The sequence below is a fragment of the Caretta caretta genome, chromosome 11 (genome assembly GCF_965140235.1).
Source record: "Caretta caretta isolate rCarCar2 chromosome 11, rCarCar1.hap1, whole genome shotgun sequence".
NCBI classification, from domain to species: domain Eukaryota; kingdom Metazoa; phylum Chordata; order Testudines; family Cheloniidae; genus Caretta; species Caretta caretta.
The window spans coordinates 32,572,772-32,593,854 of record NC_134216.1 but is presented as its reverse complement, the minus strand read 5'-3'; the positions used below and the strand labels follow the sequence as shown (position 1 = coordinate 32,593,854).

Below are 21,083 nucleotides of genomic sequence, written 5' to 3'. Positions count from 1 at the left end.
AAGGACATTTCTGATATTACTAGAAAAAACCTAAGGGCTTGTTTCCAACATAGTTTCACACTCAAAAAGTTCAGTGGATATTCCACAAGTGATGAATGATTGTAGAAATGTTTATACATACAGAAGCCTGGTATTAATTGTTCAAAGTGTGTTTGCCCCGCTTTAGATCCCACTTCAGGAAAACACTGAAGCATGTGTTTAAGTGCAGTCCTAAATAAGGATGCTTTCCTTCACTGTGGTTTAAAGGTGCCCCAGACTCAGTAGCAATCACATACAGAAACACACAGTAGTAATAGCCACATAATTAACTGTTGAACCACAGGATAAATTAGAGCTATTAATTAATTGTATTCCTCATGCATCTGACAACTTCACCTGTACTCTGCCCTCTAATCCGTTGCCCCCAGAACTGTTAATTTCCAAATCTTTGAGCATTTTCAAACAGCTGTAATTTAACACCAAACCCAAACATGGAATTTCTCCTCAGAAAAGATAAACATCTCATGAGTCAAGGATTGAATATTATCAGTTCTGGATTTCATGCCTTAATCCATGAGGGCTAAAAACAGGGCCTTTATATTATTAGAAGGCCAGTAATCTCACCTCTCCCTATAACAGAGATATAAGGTTTTTGATTCTAGCCCATCCTAGTAGATAGTGAGATATGGAACCTTAAAATCAGAACAGTAGTGTGTATAGAAAAGCTATTTTAGACTGTAACTTTAAAAACCTCTAAAAATTATTTCTATCCTCTGAATCCTAACTGCAGAGTAAGGCACCTGGTTTCGCAGATGGAAGATTAAAAATAATATCAATACAATTTTAAATAACCTCTGAAACAGTTCTAAAGTCGTTTTTCAGAACATTCTCCTACAGTGTGGTATAAACAGCTTTATTGGTACCCTTTTGGGATGACTTCATAATTCATGTCTAGCCACTAGTATGCCCTATTCCAAATAAATGTGGATAAAATCTTTACCATACCATCATGTCTTCTGTATGTATTAAAGGGAAAAGCCCCTTCTTGACCATTAGTACCAGTTTGCTTTCTTGAGGCTTTACAGCCTCCTGCTACAGCCAAGGTTCAAAGTGTTAAGAAGGGAAATACAGAAGTGGGAACAAACAAATGATTGCTTGCTTAACACACTACATATATTTCATGCAACTGACCAGCAAGCCTGGTACAGATTCATTGGCTTTAAGACATGTGGCAATCACCTGAAAAGAAGTGTCCAAAGTGCTTTGATCACCTAGCTCTTGAGCTATGCAGTGAGTTAACATCTGGAAAAGATTTTCATATGCTAAATACCTATTATACAACTATTTAAATTAATGGAAGCCCCAAAAGTTTATGAAAGTGGAATCTTTTATTAGAACCAAAACATTATGAAAAGAAGCTAGAAGCAAGTAGGGCAGGCTGAAGATGATTTCCAAATGAAAAATCCCCTTTTGCACAATTAGAAATTTTCCCATGCAAAAATTTCTGTTTTCTGCTGGGAAAAAATCAAAATGACAGCTCCCCAACTGCCTGCCTGGAAGGCTCAATTTCACTTTCTGCCTACAGGGAGAGAGTAAAATTGACAAACTTCCAGTAGGGCAGTCAGTAAGCCAAAAAAATTTGTTTTGGTTCGCCCAAAACAGAATTTTTGAGAATTTCTGTCTAGTGAAAAATTTAGATATTTACCTTTCACACCTCCACACCACCCAAAAAACTCTGAAATTTTCCCTGGGGCAGAAAATTCCCTTTTTAGGCCAGCTCTAATAACAGCCCCTATATTTAGGTTGCCTAATAGCTTGCATTACAAATTATTCTAGAGACATTTTCTTTGAGAAGCTCTCACCCCTCCCTTGTTTGCAGCATTATTTTGGTAGCAGGAATGCCCTCAGACTACATAAATGCCTTTTTATTTTTCCCATAAAATTCCATTCAGCTTTTGCTGAGATATAAACTGTTAAAAAAAATCACCATTTCCTTCTCATGTTTGCATTCCTGAGAAAAATTCAGCACACTAAAATAACAACTGAATATAAAAATTCTAAGTCTGGATTGGCAATGCTGCTGTCAAATCAGCATCACCAGTTACACACACTGCACTGGGAATTCCCATGAGCTGTCAGAGCACATGTAGTTAGTGGGAACTAGTTTGTAGCTCATGCCCCTGTGGCAGCAACATGTGGCAGAAGGAGAGAGCAAACCAGTCCCGGCCTCCTCCCCACTGCACCCGGACCTCGCACCTAGCCCAAGTGGCTCATTCTCCTTCACAGCTCGTCTCAAGGGGAACCACATGGGGACAGAGCTCCCTTCAATTCCAGGGGAAAGAGATAAAGGAGGTAAGGAGGAAAGGAGGAGAGCATCTACACACTAAAATATTTAGATCCTGAAGTTCAAACGGCAGCAATTTGGCTTGCAGTGTTGAGGGTTCAGAGTTTGAACTCTGATGATAATGGGGGTTGTTACATAGGATGCCATAGAATTTTTGTTTACCTTTCTCCTTTTAAAAAACTCTAGAAAGTTCCATACAAAATCTACATTAAATGAATATTCTTAAGGTTGCAAAGTCATGCACTCAAAAATTTGGAAATACCAGAATTAGGGTTGCCCACGTAACAGTAAGTCAGCCCCTGCCCTTGTGCGTAAGCATTTTGATTCAGTCTGTTAAATTAAATGTTGACTATGTTCAGCATTCAATGCACAAGGAGACACAATTACAGTTGCATGGGTAACCATAAAACTGGCATTTTCTAACTTTGTAGTCCTTGATTTGGCAACTTAAACAGAGTTTTTTTTAAAGTAGTACAAATTTTTGTATATAATGTTTTATAGACTTCCATTCAAAAGGAATGTGACATACTCTCTAAAACTGTTTTAGAAAAATGACAATTATTGCACTATAGCAGACATTCAATTCTTTCCCTTCTAAACAAAAACAACACACACAAAAATTGTGCTTTGACGATATAGGATGGGCTTACTAACCTAATTTGGCACCTTTTCTAAGTAGTGTGACCACTACCGACGTATTTCGACATCCAATTGCTCTGTCCAATGGACGCATTCCACTGTAGTCTACGTGTTCAATCACTGCACCCTTCTCTACTAAATAATGCACCTGGGAAAAGGAAGGAGACTGGATTAAAACCTTTAAAAACTTTCAGCATGGGAGGCAGGATAGTGAAGCCACTTCTTAATCCTACTTGGGAGTTCCCATTAAATAAAGTTAGTATCTAAAATAAGTTCAATTCTCTTTTGTCTTTTGACCCCAGAAGGGAAGGGAGGAAAAGGCAATAGCCACATTTCTAACTTTACTGCATTAACTTCAGTAATGAATAATAACCTTTTCCTGTCTTCATGTCGGTAGAAAATATATACAAGACACCATAAGGCCAACAGTGCATGATCACTCTCCCATTTGTTCACATCATGAGCTTCAAAATACTGGTATGGCTGCTAGTGTCCAAGATTATAAAACTGGGATGAAAATATAGAGAAGCCCTGCACAGACCATATGGGCTTCAGGATAATTAACAAAGGTTTTGATAGCATGTCACAGTATGTTGTGACATTAAAATGACAAGTGTGAAACTATAGTACCAGAATTTGTTCTGATGTGTTTGGGGAAGAATGGCATGCAAATACAACAAAGAAGAATGTACAGGCTGTTTTTAAGTAACATTCACTTAGACATGGATTATTTAAAATGCCCAAGTTTAATTATATGCTTCAATTTTTTGTGATAACAGACATTGGCTTTTTGGACTTAGTGAAGAAAACTAAAGCAGTAATATTTATTAATTTCTATACCACTTATCTCTGGAGCAGTTTGATGCTGCAGTTAACAAATTAAGGGTATGTCTACACTGCATTTTAAAGCCCACATTAGGAAGTCTCAGAGTCTACAAACTCAGGCTTAAAATAAATAGCTATGTATACATAGCAGCTGGAGCTGGAGCTGGGGCTGAAGTCCCAGGAGGAGAGAGAGTTTCAGAACTCAAGCTGCAGCCTGAACTCAAACATCTACACTGCTGTTTTTGGTTCCGTAATGTTCGATCTGAGCTCTGAGACTTGGGACCACAAGTTTTAAAATGCAGTGTAGACATAAACTAAAACATGAAGTGGTAAGAACAGAAATGTAAAAGAGTAAAAAAAAATGTCAAATGCTGAACAAAATAAATGCATCAGAAACTTCTGGTACCCAAGAGTAGCTGGAATTGACCCATCATTAACTTCTCAATAACCATTCTTAAAGTGGGAAGTACAAGAAATGACAGTAATAGCCAAGTGGTTAATGGCCAGCGATATAGTTCCTTGAATAAGGAGCCTAACAATTGCTTTCTTATGTATGGCTGATAGTGGTTTAACCTGAAGGGAGGCATTAAGTATCCTTGCCTTTCACAGCTCCCAGGTCCTGGTGCTGCTGGTTTGCTGGATAAGCTGTTCCACTACCACTACCTCCAACAGTCTATGCTGTTGGCTGTCACCTTGGCCCACAGATCAAGCTGCCCGGACATACAAGGTGAAAGAAGATGGTAACTCCTGATGCAGCTGTCTGCTAGACTAACTGGCAGTTTGAGCTGCTCCAGCTGGTGACCAATCTTGTCCCAGAGATAACAGTAAGGACCTTGGGTAGCACAGGAGATGTTAAGTCACACACAAGATGTAATGTCACCATCCAAACTGGGGAGTCTAAAGACTAGTTCTCTCTTCCTCTTGTTGCTTTTGGATGGGAATTCTGGATCTGAGGTGAGGTGCGGTGCGTGTAGAAGCCGGCAACGGAAACTCTGGTCAATGTCCTCCTCCTGACAGAGTGCTGCTACTACTGCTTTCCTACTACTGGAAATTCCAAGGATTCTGAAGTCATTTAAGCAGGAAAACTGTTCCAAGTAAATTATGTGTTTCTGAGCTTCATCACGCTGTTTTCAGCACATATGGACTAAGTGTTTTTCATGAATATACTGTGGCAAATTGCTGGCATGATTATGATGGGTCCTGCGCTTCCTCTTTTTTTTGGGGGGGGAGGGGGTTTCAGGGCACAGTTTCCCACCCCTGAACTAGGGTATCTACTGTCCCACTAGTAACCCAGAGAAGGGTAGTGGAGAGGGAGGGACCCGGGCCCACCTTCTACTCCAGGTCCCAGCCCAGGGGCCCTAGGGATAGTGGCAAACCACTTGAATTAGTACTTCCTTCCCCTGGACTACTTCCCTCTCCTGCTCTTCAGCTTGTGGGTCTTCCTGCCTTCTCTCTGCACAAGCTGGGTGTCTCTTTACTTAGGGTCTTTGTCTTCTAGCCAGCCACAGCACTTCTCCAAACTCTCCTCTGCTCCAACTCCTTCAAACTGCTCTCTGCTCCAACACCAAACCACTCTACTCCAACTCCTTTTCCTGGCTGCTTGAAGTAGGGGGGTTTTATCAGGTGACTGGCTTCAGGTGCTCTAATTGGCTTCAGGTGCTTTTAATTAATCTATAGCAACTTTCTTCCCTCTAAAGGGAATAAGGCTTCTCCGCATCCTGGGGCTTACATGTCCCTCCTATATCACTCTCCTGCTGCCTTCTGGACATGCTGTATCACAATAGACTCAGTACACTCAACACCCCTACCCTCCAAAAATATATAGTTAGTAAAAAAAAAAAGTAGCAAGACTGGAACTTTAACATGCAAGAGACACACCAGTTAGAGGAAAAAAGAGATTTATTTTTAAACAATCTAACAGCTACGTTCCCACACAACATGTGCTGGTTGGAAATATTTACTTCATATTTAATTTTTGTTAATGTCATTTAATAAGCCACTATTCACTGAGAAGTATATGTGCAAATCCTGAAATACCAATGTTTTTTATTACACAGTGTCTAATATAGTATGTCAATGACAGTACTTCCAAAAAGGTGCCCGACTGAACAGAGGGGTACACCCAGAATCCTTCTGGGAGGCCTGAGGATTCCTTCTGCCTGTTAGAAATACACTCATGAGGAGGCTGTGCAGCTGTGCCGCTGTAGCGTTTTAAGTGTAGATGTACCCTCAGAAGTTGGTCAAAGGGAGCATTCTACCATTAGCAGTCTCAGCTTAATCTCCCTGTTCTTCCTTGCCCTGGATTTTAGGGCCAGGCAAAAGTTGCACTTCCGGGAGACCTGGGACTTCCCCAAGCAATGGACACAGAGTGGCTGTCGCTAACAGATACAGTCTCTCATCAGGAGAGGGAGCCCTGTCAGGAGAATAAGGCTCCCTTAGGGAGAGAGAGAAAATAACAAAACAATCCTCTCTCTAATTATAACTAATACTAAACAAACCCCCAGTATGAACTGTATATAAGATAGCTGACACATGCTCAAGGCGGACATGCTAAGACTTCATCTCAGGCTGAGACAGCTGAGAAGGAACTGAGGACGATTCACCCATGCATCCTTATGTAGCCTGGATGTGTGGCACGAGGAGGGCTATAACAGAATATCTCTGACCAAGGGCTCATGAAGCGTATATGCACCTGAAGCATCTATAGGGACACTACTTGAAGAACACTGGATTTCTAGTACAATTATCTAGGTACTAAAAATCTGTTGGAAAATGTTTTTTCTGCATAAACACCTGCACTGGTGTCCAGGTCTAAATGACATAAGTAAAGAGGCTTAACTTCCTTCTTAACTATTTGCCTACACTTCTTCCATTTACATTTTGATTGACAGATTCCAATTCAGACTGTGAAAGTTTAAAGTGGGCTTAGAGGATTTTCTACAAATTAACCTTACTTACAATATCAGAATCTCCATAAAAAGCTGCCAGATCCAAGGGTGTTCGTCCATTCTTGTCCATCTGATCTATTGTTGCACCTTTTTCAACCAAATATTGAACCACTCCCCTATGGCCCTTTAGGCAGGCCCAACTGAGTGCTGTCAGCCCCTCTTTATCCAGGGATGAAATGGCTGCACCTGAAATAAAATGCAAATGTTTTTTTTAAAAATTAAAGTTCCATGTTTAACTTTTAAAATTAAAACCAAAATTTGATGTGAACTTCAAAATATGAGTAATAATAAAACCCTTTCACATCCTCTAATCTCCATCAAAAGCTACAATAAAATAAACCTTATTGTATAGTCCGGCATACCGTTTGCAAAGAAGATATGATTGAAAACAATCAAAGTACTTGATGCTGAAAAATTATCTAACTTGTGTACCTGTAATTAAATAGACAGAAAAATCCCTCATGCAATTGTACAATTATTGATTTTACCTTTGGAAAGTAGAAACTCCACAGTGCTCAAGTGTCCTTCGCTAGAAGCCACCATAAGTGGTGTCCTGCCTTGCTTGTCACTTAAATTCACATCAGATCCGTGCTCTAAGAGAAGTTTAGCAATCTGAAAACACAATTTAAACTTAGATAAGCAGTTTAATTTTTAGAAATGCACTAATGGGATGTATAATGTGTTATTTATATTCTGTCTGATAATTCATGATGAATTTAAAACTCCAAAAGTTTGCAGTTCTAAGTCTCGTATTTTCCACTCTGCTAGGGCCAGTTTGTGCCATGTTGCAACACACCACCAAGTGTAGCAGGCCAGGGGAGAATCCCCCCATAATAGGTTGATCTTCCATTAGTACAGCACCAGCATAATAGCTCCTATGCTGCCTCTGCTCCCAGTTTAGGGAGCACAATTTTCTAGTTCAGAATGATGCAGTAATTTCAAGTGCTTTGTCCCATCTTAAATAACTCAAGTGGTGAGGTTTTCTTTGGGAACTAAGTATGTCTGAACACTTGCACCAATTTATTACATGCATAAAGATGGAGAAAGAATTTTAAAATTCAGGAAACATCTCCCATAATCATTCATTTTATTCATGAGCATTTGTCATACCTGCCAATGTCCCTGCCGCACTGCACAGAAAAGTGGAGGGATTCCCCTCCTGTTGGCTCTTGTCACAACAGCTCCATGTTCAAGCAGTAACTCGCATACTTCCAATTTCCCTCTTCCTGCAGCAGCTGTCAGGGCTAAAGAAAGTCAAAAGAAATTATTTCTTATTCACAAACTTCTTTTAGCTTTGGTAAACACAGCCTCTTATAGAGGAAAAAAGAGCAAGTTTTTCAACTAATACCACCTCTGTGCAGTATTCACAGCATTCTTATCAAATTGTCTCCAGATTCAATTATTCAAACTTTTTCACTGACTTTTTTTTTAAATGCCCCCCACCCCACATTTATAAAGGCAACTCTGTGTTCTCTACAGAGCATCAGGAAGAGCAGAACTAAGATGGGAAGTTAAAGCACCGAAGTATACTATGACTGAGGAAAAGCTAAGTCTCAAACCCACTGATTAAATCATGTACATAGCTTGCATATAAGAAGAGTGTTTATGGACAGAACAAAACAGTTAGATCAACCAATTTGATAAGTCCATTATATTTCATTTTAGGTTAATCATTTTATTAGGATAGGTGAGCTGAAACCTACTGGACCATGCGTCTCTCGGAGGTTTATAGAGCTGATGGTCCTGTTAGTGAATCCCAGGACTATCACAGCTTCTCAGAATGCTGCTTATTCATTGACTGACAGCACCACTATTTATTGCAACCACTAAGCAGCAGATAGTCAACATTTCCCAGGAAGTTTGTATGTCTCATATAACTGGGTTTCTTCCTGATGGATGAGTTAAAGCTGTTTTGTCTATTTCTGCAGCAGACTGCATAGGAAAAGTTACACTACCTCTCTAATAAGGGTTTTGATTCTTAACTTGACCATATTTGTTTTAGGCTTCAAATGACTTTTGCCAATGCATATTAACATTCTAGCTAGTCTCTTGTTAAAAATATTTTAGAATAGTACAAAAGATTACAATATTCTCAACTCTTGATTTCTACTAGATTGCAACCTCCTTGCAACTTTGGACTGATATTGGTGTGATAGATCATTAGAGCATTGGCTGGTCTATGCACAGAACACAAATAAACAGGTGCAGTGAACAGCAATTTGGCACTGGATTAAAACATTCTGTGGGCACATGCATGTGCCTTTGTGATTGATCATCCTTACACAACATGGTAGCATGTGAGTACAAGCAGCATAATTACAAAACTGTTGCTAGCACCTTTATTACAGGCATAGATAAGGTGAGCATCACTGTACATTTGCATGCATTGTTCATGGTTTATATTGAGGCAGATAATTCCTATCTATAGGGAGCTATAGAGTTTGTAATCCCTGTCAGCATCATGACTTTAAAAAGAATAGTTTTACAGTTAGGCTATCATTTAAACAACTCAATCATATTTTCCCATGGTTTATTATGCTTTTTCACTTCCACTGTGACACTCTTTGAAGCTTGAAAATAAAATATTTTCCCATCATGATTTTGTTCTCTTCCATTTGGCACACACCAGCTTTTTTGTGTGTTTTAAATGAAGCTTGAAATTAACAGGTTTTGTTGTTGTTGAATTCTTTGTACCAGAATCACCAGTGATGTAAGCACTGTTCTGGAAATAGTACTTCTTAGCTAACTTCAGCTAAAACCAGCAAATGATTCACCACCACACATAGTGCTTCTATCTAAATCCAGCATAAAGAGTTAATGCACACTTTGTTCAGTTGCTCAGTGAAAAAAATAGTGCATTTCTTTTCCTAGTTTAAAAATAATTTTCAATTAGAAAATATTTAAATACAGTATTTAAAAACTTGCACAAACGTGCTGAAAAGTAATAAAAGTACAATCATTGCCGGATGTAGTAAATCTGCTTTTAATTTTTAAAACATCTGACCTACATACCCACCCCTCCAGTTTACAGATACCTATTTTAAAATCAGACCAAATGTTTTGGTCTAAACAATTTGACAGTTCTTCTTGAAGATCTCCAATGTACAGATAGAACTGTCGAGTTACTAAAAAAGCAAACAAAAGCACCTTTTTAAAAACAGACTTCACATTTATCTCACTGTCACTTCCAGCTCGAGTTCAGGGTGTAACTCTGAAGTTATAGCAACAACATGACTAAAGCATACCATATTCGGCCACAAGCAAGACTAAAGAATAGCACTACAGCAAGCTAAAACAAACAATATCATGGCAAAACTATGTTCAGGAATTCCGAGTATTCTACTGAAAAGACCACCTCTGGTCTGCCTAATGTACTCTGCAAAAGCTCAACCCACTCTGCCTTAATAAAAAAAGGAAAGAATTTAAATGAGCAGCTAAACAAGCAACTGATGCAGAATGGAAAATATGAGAGCAACCCATTAGGCTGAAGGAAAACTAATAATCTGGCAGATCTTTGGTCTACAGCCAACAATGTTAGATGGAAAGTAATTGGGACAGAAAAAAGGATTTTTTTTTTTTTTGGTCTGAAACAAGACAGACACAAAGTTTGGAAATCTATATGAAAACATGATTATAAATGGCTTGCATTATAAATGGCTTGCACCAAGTGCACTATCCAACGTCTGATACAAAAAACATTTAATATTGTATTTCAAGGTCATTCAAGTTTCCTTAAGATGCCAATAATACCTACTGAAGCACACAGTTGTGTGTTGGACTTTGACTCTGGAATTTTATCCTGTAAAGATCACCATTTGTCTTGAGAGCATTATTTGTTTTAAACATCATAATAGGTACATGCAGACTTTCACAGCCTACAAAAAACTGCTTCCTAAACAAACTTTATGTGTAAGTATATGCATAAAAATATTTACAGTTTTCAACACTAGGACTGTTTTTCAATATGTTTCATTACCTCAGCTTTAATGACACTTCTAAGGGGCTTTCTTGTATTTCCTTTGTAAATTCATTTTCAGAGGTTTATATCTTGACCAAGAATCTGCTTTCAGCTGACATGTCCTTGCACATTACTCTCACCACATAATCAGTCTCTCTGAATCCCTCTACTATCTCCCCCCCCTCTTCCACGATATCCACTTAAAACCTGGTCTCCTAACTTTAAGCCATTCATTCACACTACACCACTCTTAAGAATCCATTTTTATTTCATGTTGCCCTTGACCCTCCCCATCCCTCTTCTTTGCCAGTGATGCCAGCTTTGTGTACGGGAAATCTGCCCGCCCCATCCCAAACTGATATGGATTGCTAGTACTCTTTTCGCTCTTCAGATTCCTTCCTCAAGACCCACTTCTGCCGTGATAACTATATATAAAAAAGTTTTAAAAAATCAGCCACTGTATGTTGCCTAAGCTGAGGGGCCTCCAGGAAAGTCATTAATTACAAAACTATACAAATATATTATTTTGTTATTAAAAAATATATAGTTGAAGGCCTCCCTCTCCCACCATCCTTTATATGTTGCTTGTCTTCTTTGGTGCATGTCTGTCTTTGTGTTTGTACAAGCACAATGAGACCCCAATAATAACCAGGCCCCTGTATGCTATTGTAATATAAATATTGACTAATTTGCTTCATCCCACAAGCAATTATCCCTCTTCCCCTTACCAAAAGTTGGAAAAAAATAATTTTGCTCTTTAAATTTCAAGTAAGCAATTAGAATTAAGTTTGATCCAGCTGATGATGCAAGTATATTACTAATACATATTTATAATGCATTTCAAGATCTTCTTATAGTGCTGATGTGAAAAGGTGCCAGGTTGGAGGCCTTCATTTTCTAAGGTTGTCATTTAGCCAGAAAACAAAAACAGAACATATGCACTCCCCGATGCGACTCAACTCCAGCCCAAAGACACCTCTCACTTAACCTCTAAAGATAAGTGAATAATTTAGTGCCCATACATATTCAATCCTCAGCACTTTTCAGAGATGAGGATGGCAGTTACAGTGGATTTATGTGATGTGGAAAATTTCTATCCTAACAAAATCCTATTTAGTTCTGACAGAAAAAAGCTCTATCTCCTACTACACATGCAAAGGGCAGAATGAAACAGAGCTGGTGATTAAACATACTACAGAAAAATCCCCACAAAATGTATTTCACTTAGAAACTCAGATTGGCATTACTGGCGTCCTTTTTGGTTTTAAGATAAAATAAAAAAATGAAGATAGGATAAAATTACCTTAATGGCACAATGATTTATATGAAAAATACAAATATTTATACAACACTAAAAAATTTTGCTGAATAATTTTATGTTAAAGGACAAACACCAAAAAGCAATGACACTTTGCATTATGGTTCAAAATCTGAGTTGACATTTTGCAAAAAGATGTGAATTTGATCAGAGTAAAAACATTTCAAATCTAAATCTTCTGTTTTTACTGGGTGTTAAAATCAAAACTTAGTTTTAAATATAGATCTCTACCTAAATCATACTGCATACTTGCAAATTATATATATAGATATATAAATATAAAAATATAAATATAAATACAAAAAATAAAAGCCACTATGCTCAGAGCCCTTTACAAAGGAAAAAAAACAAGGTGAGTTAAGGATTTTGCATGTCTATGATTTTAAAAAGTAATAAAAAAAGACGACCCCAAGAGAAAGAATGAGATGATACTTTGTTATATTTAGTTTTATAGTGTGTGAGCATGTCTGAAGTAAAAGAAATAAGGACCTGCAATAACCACCACTTTTTGCTCCCAGAGACAATCAAGGATTTTCAAGGTCACGTACTAAATCAAGTTATTTAATATTCTAAGGCTATTTTCATCAGCAACTCTTAGAAGTCATGTCAATCAAACACCACTTGTACAGTAGTTTGCCACATGCCACATTCTGTGACCTCAATCCTAGAGCCTTCTTTAAGAAGAGATTGACAAATTAATTGACATTAATATTTTCAGCCTTTTATTGGTAGAGTGGCACAAGTGATAATTATATGTCCCTCCATTATTGTTCATTTTCGGCTTTTATTCCAATCTCATTATTCAAACATTTACTGAATTTCATCCTCTGATGCGTGTGATCAGTTCTCACCTTATGAATCCACACTACCATGTTTTAAATCCACACTTTACACATTGAGCTGAAAACTAAAAGTGATAGAGTCACATGAGAAGTCATTTAGTTTCACATTTTTTATTATACTTATTTTCAACACTTTTTGAAATACTGAAGGATCATAAAGTTTTATCTCCAATTTGCCAGCCTTCTGCTGAAATTTATACAGAAGGTCACAGATTTTGCAATGGGGCACCAATGCAACATGGACTTTGGATATGGAGACGACCCATCTAATTCAAACTCCCTGCTAGTCTTGTTTGTTCCCCACAGTACATTTAAATTTATGGCACTGTTTTTAAAACACTTTCAATTTCAAACATCCCATTAAAAGAAGCAATACAACGCTTCCAAATTAATTCCTTCCAAGAGTTTTTAACATAGCTGTTAAATATAGTCTTAAAACACAATTTAAAAAGCGAAGTGAAATACTGTTTGAAAATCATGTATTTTCATTCTCCACTGTTTCAGATACTCCTGAGCAGTATCATGCCTTTCCTTATCAGTTTTATTCTCCTTTATCTGGCAAACACTGATCGGTTAATGTCACTGAAGCTTGAAGATGACACACTATTTGTGTTTAATTCTTCATTCGTAGTCCAACATCATCAACTATGTCAGCTAGGCAAAGCTCCAGGAGTAACTTTTTTGAGTTTCAGTTGTGGACTGTGCACTCTCAGCATAATTATTGTAGGTTCTAAAACAAAACTTTTCAAAATCTAATTTTAAACAGAGACAGCAGTGAATAAAAGAAAAACATACAGTAGCTATTTAGAATCTGAAAGATATGTTCAACAGGTTATAAAATATTTTACATTGATACAGGAAGTCCTGAGTTCTCTCGCTGGTTCTAAAAAATAATGCTAAAACAAATTTTCAGCCTAATCTGATCGGTAATATCGCTTCACTAAAACGAGTCCTTCAGATTACAGGCTGCCACACACTATCCCACTTTGGGCATACGTTTGTGATTAGTGAATGAAGGCACACCATTTCTTTTTCAATTTACACTGAGAAATTTCAGGTCACACACTAGTGTGCAAAGGTCAGGACCTCTTCTTAGACACTCATGAACTGCATTACACAAACTGTGCCCAGGGTTCTTACAAAATTAACTGCTATTTAAGTCTATTATTATAAAGACATGTAGCAGCTGTAGCTCTTTAGCTGTGATTAGAATAAAATCCTTCAAATCCAGACTGCTTACACAGCCACCCTATAGTTTTACTCAGCTGATTAACTCCCAACTGGTTTGTCACTAAACTCTTCATTTAATTTAACCATCTCCATAAGATAAATTCCTTGCATTGCAGGTATAGGAGAATTAATTAACTAAATCAAAGGATGACATGATCAAAATGTTCTAAGAGGTTAATCCATTTTGAAATGTAAGAACTGATAAGCGCACAGTTCCTCATGCTTCAGGGCACTCAAAATATATATTGAGATATTTTATTGATTTGACACTAAGCAATCTTATGTGCTTAGACTGTAAACTCTTCAAGGCACGAACTGGGTTTTCTGTTTTGCATATTCTGCAGACAGTTAAAAGCTGTGTACGTCTACAGTGTTAAATAGAACTACAGCAATATGGCAACTTAAAATGCCTAGTCCATCACAAAATACAAACTGGACAATATTGTAATAATAGTCTCAGGTTGCCAATATGCTTTTAGACATATCAGGTGGTTTAAGATACTAAACTGCAATGCAAAGAAAAAGAGGCAGAGATACCAGCTGGGGAAGTCAGAGGGTACAGAGTACATAGGTGCTTGCAGAGAGTTTCCAGAAGGTTGAAAGAGAAAAGTAGGGGGGGAAGAGATTGCAGACATATAAATACAGGATAAAGAGACAGATGTGAGGCCCAAAGGGAAAGAGTGTGGACAGAAGAGAGACTGGGAAGACAGAGCAACAGCATGAAAGGGCCCTTTACCTTTTTCAAGGTGAGAAAAAGAGGAATTGAGAGAAGAAACCTAGGACATGTTCCCACTTAACTTCCCCTCGCTGCCATTCCACCCCACCTTCCACTCTATCAGATCCCCACATACCTATCACCTGACTGGATTCCCATTTTGGACAAGATACCATTCTAATTAATATTTCTTAAACAAACAAAAAAATTAGGAGGTGATTAGTGCTAGTGCAGCAGGCCTTCAAATAAGTGGATCTTACATATGTTAACTATTCTAAGACACATTAAACCATTATAAACAAAAATATACAAACTACATTTAATGAAAAAGAAAAGTACACTTAGTTGAATAAGCATACTGTAATAACATTGGCTAAGTGTATATGAACATGTCTCCCTCTCCTTTAGTGACTGGCGGACAGGCTTGTGTTTTTGGTACTGAAAGTCCTGAGTTCTCTTGCTATCAATAACCATGGAACAAGTGTGTGGACGCATTCTTAGATTTGGCACATAAACATAACAAAAAATAAAATAAGAACTAAAATATTTATCTCCCCTTCACTGTGTTACAAGGAATTATTTTCCTCTAATCAAGAGAATTAACTATCTCTTGAAGTTCTCATCTACAAGTTCCTGTATGCTGAAGACAATGCACTCAGACGATTCAGATTAAACTGCAGCATATGTAACTGAAATGTTTGCAACAGCTGCCACGAATTACAGGCTTTTGATCAGTCTTATTACAAAGTGGGTAATGTTTCAGCCTATATCTTCCAAACCCCCTACATATCCATCTATCTTCATACAGAGATGCTTTTGGAAAACTGTGAGACTGTTCAAATACCTCTGAAGCAGGCCTCCCAATGATGTTCTTATCAATCAAACAGCACTGATGTGGATTTCTAGAACAGCAAACAGCATTCTGCAAATGTAGAGTACAGGCCTGGAAAAAATAGTTGGAGGGTGTATCTCATTTTCACCATGCTCAGCACCCAACATTCCATGGTGATATGGGGCCATGCCATGATGAAGTGGGATAGGCAGTCCAAAAATAAAGGGGAAACAGAATCTGGAAACACGGGACCTGGTACAACGTCCTCAAGCATCCCATCAAAAAGCCTGCTTAGAGCCCCTGGATATCTGGATATGGCAGACATTGATGCCAAGGTAGAAGGGGGTGGCGGTCTGCTTTTAAAACCCTTGCTCCATCTCCTCTGTGGGTTTCGACGGGACAGCAGGGCGGAGTACCAGGAAGACTGCTTAGGCCTGATGTGCTTTCTCGAAGTCTCTGGCGTATACAATCCCAGGGACTTGAGGGTCATTCTGGAGTCCTTCAGTCCATGGAGCTTCATGTCAGTCTGCTCTGAAAAGAGCAATGCTCCATCAAAGGGGAGGTAATGAAGGGTTTGATGGACCTCTTGCAGGAGACTGAAGCCATGAACTTCTATGCATGGCCACCGCGTGGTGGAGGCCGTGGACCTGGCTGCCAAATCCGCTGCATCCAGGGCATCTTGCAAGGAAGCCTTGGCTAGCGACTTCCCCTTTCCACCAGTGAAGAGAACTACTGCCTAGTCTCTTTAGAAAGCGAGACCTTGAACTTCAACATGGAGTCCCACATGTTGAAGTCATATCTGCCCAGTAGATCCTAAGGTGAAGCCCCCCCGGTAAGGTAAACTAATAAAAAGGTCCAGTTTCTTGGAGTCTTTTGCCTTAGATGTCACCATTTGCAGACCCTGCCTCTCCTTCTCGTTGGCCACAGACACCACCAGGGATCCAGGGGAGAAGGAGGGATGAGCATAAAGGAACTCATAACCCTGGGTGTGTACAAAGTACTTCCTTTCACCTCTTTTTGAGGTGGTGGAAAGGGAATCAGGTGGTTGCCAAAGGGCTTTCAGCAGGTCCACAATGGCCTCACTGAGAGGCAAGGCTACCTTTGACGGGCCCGCCATGGCCAGAATGTCAACCAGGCTATTGGAGAATTCCTTCACTACCTCCACCTGTAAACCCAAGTTTGAGATAACCCTCTTCAGCAGCTCCTGGTGGGCCTTATAGTGATCTTGCGGAAGTGACATGCCCGCTCCTGACACAGCCTCATCTAGGGAGAAGGCAGCCTGCACTGACTGAGGACACTCCTTCTCCCCTTCAAGGAGAGGCCAACAGGATTCCACAGAGCCGGTTCCTGAAATTCGGCACCAGCTTTGGAATTGGAGTCCAGATCAAGTGCTGCCTGAAGGGATGGAAGTGCCCTTCTCTTGGAGGCCACCAACTATGAGTGTCTCGAATGGGGCCCTGGGACTGGGGGAAACCCCCAAGGGTTCCAAAAGGGCATTGACATGGGCCAGTGACCACTAGGCCAAGCACTTGATGGCACTCCTGTGCTATGGTCCATGGGAGGGTAGGGACTGAAGTAGCGGGGGGGAGGAGGGGGCGGTCAGCCGAGAGGAGTAAGACCCAACCTCCAATTCCAATGACAAGTCTCCTCTGGTGGCCACGGAGTTGCGGTTGCCACCAGGGCCGGAGATTAGTGCCGAGGCAGGGAAGATTTTATTGGGGCCAGTATCGTCAGTTTCACTCTAAACGGTACCATGCGGCCCAGAAGAAAGCGGCCAGTGGGGGCTACATGGTCCCTCCTGCCCCCAGTACCAATGCCACCGACTCCTGTACTGCCGGCGACGATCTAGCAGGTCTCTAGCGGCAGCACATGCCTCCGCCTCGGATGGCCACGATAGTGCTGGTGCCGCACTGTCCCTCTGGTACCAGACTCAACAGTAGCAGTGTAAAGGCCAGAAACAAAGGTGTCAACTGCAATTCCAAGGCAGAGGAGCGGCCTGACTTAGGTCACAATCTGCTCTGCTTCCCGTGCCCGGCCTTCTTCGGAGCTGGGGAATGTCCCCTTTCGGCTGACAGCTTCCTGTGCTTTTGCCTGGGCACTGGGTATGGCAAATGGTGCTGGGACTCCTGCACGGTGGGAGGAGTGCTCCTCACCAATACTGAGATGCTTGATGCTAAGCCCGACTGGCGCAGCTCGCAGGAAGGTCTCAGCGCCACCTCCAACAACAGGAACTTTAACCTAGCCTCCCAGCCCTCCTTCGTACGGGGTTTTACATTGCTGCAGATCTGACAGCTATCCCTGGTGTGAGCTTCACCCAAGCACTTTAGGCAGCTAGAGTGCAGGTTGCTCAAAGGCATAGCCTTGCTGCAGGAGGCACAGGACTTGAAGCCCAGCACCTGAGGCATGCCTCGGCACTGGGAACGGACAAAACTCCGCTAACAGAGAAAAAACGAATTATACTAACTAAGACTAAAAACTATTTAAAACACTAATTATATACAACTATTAAGAAAACAAAGACCAGTGAGAAAATCTTGCTGTAGCAAGGACGGCAGTTCCAGTGACTGTCTGGCCGGTAAGAACAAACTGAGGGGGCGCGGAGTCAGCTGGGCCCTTTATACCGGTGCTGTGCACATGCAGCACCAGAGGTGACAGAGCCGACCTGCCAGGTACACAGATGGGAAAATTTCCGGCGACTATGCTCGGGACACGCACACACATACAGTGCAATGGACATATGCAATCTCTCAAAGAACTCCTCTCTCATATCTGGTACCATCTAGTACCTCATAGGCATGTCACCATCCTTCCGCTGTTTACTCCTATTATTTTTCCATGTTTTTAACATTTATACAATTTTTCTTTTTAAAACAAGCACACACAAAACACACTGTTTCCCTTGGCCACTCTTTACTCCCTCTTCCAGCCCTTTCTATCTTTGACACCTTCCAACCCCCTACTTCACCAACCTCTCTCTCAACTGTGCTACACAGGATTGTCACCTTTCAGAAATTCCTGGGCAGGATATATTTGCATGATACATTTCTAAATGCAGTAAGAGCAGAGTTGTGAAAATTATGCAGTTTTTTTAGTTTGTTGGCAGTAGTCACTGGAGCAGGGACCTGAACTTGAGTCTCTCTCATCTCTATGTGAGTGCCTTATCCACCGAGATTTTTTTGCCCAGCTCTAGTTAAGAGTGTGCAGCACAAATATGAGTTCACATAGGCACACTGAAAATGTGAGAAGTTTCCAGAGTGCATAAATTAGCATATCTTTTCACAAGCCATATTAATCTGATGAGACCCAATAATTTTTTAGAAGTGTCTATCTATCACAGTCCCTTATTTCCCTCTATGTTTTTCTTAAATATTATATTTCTAAAACTGCCCATTTCATAACTGCAGCTTAATTCTTTCTGGACTTATTCTCAGAAAAAGTGGATGTGGGTGCTGCAGGGTGAGTCCCCGATGAAGTGAGCTGTAGCTCACGAAAGCTTATGCTCAAATAAATTGGTTAGTCTCTAAGGTGCCACAAGTACTCCTTTTCTTTTTGCGAATACAGACTAACACGGCTGTTACTCTGAAACCTGATTCAAGGCTGTTCAACTCTGGCATAAATTAGGATTGCCCAGGGATGGCCCTAACTCACCCCACTGGCATAAGGTCCTTCAGGGACCATATGCCAATGGAGGATTAGGCTCCACCTTGCCTCCTCTCCTCTCTCCCACTTGTATTTCATCCCCAGAACACTCTCTGCATGTCCCCCTCCCCCTGCCATTTCCCTTACACTAAGTGACCAGTACAAGATGGATTTACACCAGCAGAGAATTCCCCTGAACAGGATTAATTCAACGCTGGCCTTCTCCAGATCCTGTAAGCTGCTTACACAGTGGCCTTATGGAACCAGGATATCTAGTCCTCTAGCTCAGGGGTTCTCAAACTCCCAAAGCATGGGCTACAAGCTCACAGGTCTCTTACTGACAGCTGGCCTCATAAGCCCCATTCCCAGTCCGTTCTCCCCTTCCTTTCACAATCGTCGTATCTTTGTACCAATGACTGCTCTTGCTTACATGGAGAAGTCAACAGGAAAATACTGGGTGTATTTATAAATTTCTTTTAAAGCAATTTAGCAGCTAGAAAGAAGGAGAAGGAACCAGCACTCTGCAACCAGTCAGTTCTCCACAGAATAGTTTGGGAACCCCTGCTCTAGCTCCATCCCGACTTACCCACCCCCCCCCCGCATTGTCTTTTCAACAGTTTTCTTCATTAGTGTATTTTCCTTTTCCTGGTTAATTATAATTCCTTTATCCTCCGTTTCCTCTGTCCTCTGCTTTACTAAATCCCTTCCTGAACTTGCATGCACTTCACCCCCACAAATAGCGAATGTTTGTTTTGTTTTGTTTTTTGGGGGGGGGGGGGAGGTCCTATCCTACCTCCTCCTCCCCCAGCAATTTTCTAATGGCAAACATGCTCCAATGGACTGAGTAATAAGGCTGAAAGGCAGGAACTCCCAAGTACTAAACTTTTAACTTCATCCCTATCTGTCCATTACTGGGTCCTTCAGAAACTCTTACTGCAAGACCTGTGTGCACTTCACGCTATGTCTTCTATAGCTAGCCACACTCGTATTAGACATGATGATGAAGGCAGGGCAGAGCAACAACATAAAGGCCACTGAGAAAGGAAGGACATTTGAATGGTGAAGCATTCTATTAAACTTTGTACAGGAAGATGGAGGATCTGTGTGTGTGTGGTTTGTGCATGAGCACCCATTTGCATGACAGCATTGTTGTTATGCTTGAAATGCCTTGTCAAAGAAGAGGATCTTGCAGTATGTTCTGAAAGTGGTCAAACTCAGGATTAGGCTGATCTCTGATTGAGAAGTGAAGGGGAAAGAGTTGACTGAAGATTTTCTGCTAATAATCTAAATTCCTTTCTCCTTCCTCACCTCGTGTTCCATTTGGATATCCTGATGACAGATAAATCAAGTGTTGAGGGGCTTACAAAGCTTAATGTTTCCCTTTGCTCATCCAGTGATTAAACCCCTCCTGAACTGCTTTCCCCTTGCAAGACAAGGGACATTGAGAGAGACAGAATGCACATAAAGTGGTCTTGTTCCAGTTTCCACCTTCTTGTGCAAGAATTATCTTCATGGCCGTGTAATGGAGCAGAAACACTGCAACACAGGTACATGAAGAGTTTTAATCAACTAAAGTCAAGCTCATATGGCTACAGATTGGTTGGAGAAAGGGGGAAAATGTGTTGAGTGATTTCAAAGTGCCTGGTGGTTAATAATGGAAAAGCAAACTGGATTTTGTGGAAATCTGTTAAAAAAGAAAAAAGACACTGAAAGGTAAAATAATCTGATCTGTATTGTTTAAGCATTCAGATCACACTGTTAAAGGCAGCTTTCCATCCTCACAGAGATTCTAGTGTTTGCTAAATTAAAAAAAA

At 40.3% G+C, this 21,083-nt stretch overlaps 1 protein-coding gene across 1 annotated transcript in view; it reads right to left on the bottom strand.

Moving 5' to 3' along the window:
* The window catches only part of TANC1 (tetratricopeptide repeat, ankyrin repeat and coiled-coil containing 1), a 212,861-nt gene that overhangs the window by 7,356 nt on the left and 184,422 nt on the right, over window positions 1-21,083 (bottom strand). Inside the window, 4 exon segments of the mRNA XM_048869537.2 lie at window positions 2,978-3,110; window positions 6,746-6,921; window positions 7,224-7,347; window positions 7,846-7,979. Of these exon segments, the coding sequence (XP_048725494.2) occupies window positions 2,978-3,110; window positions 6,746-6,921; window positions 7,224-7,347; window positions 7,846-7,979 (567 nt within the window).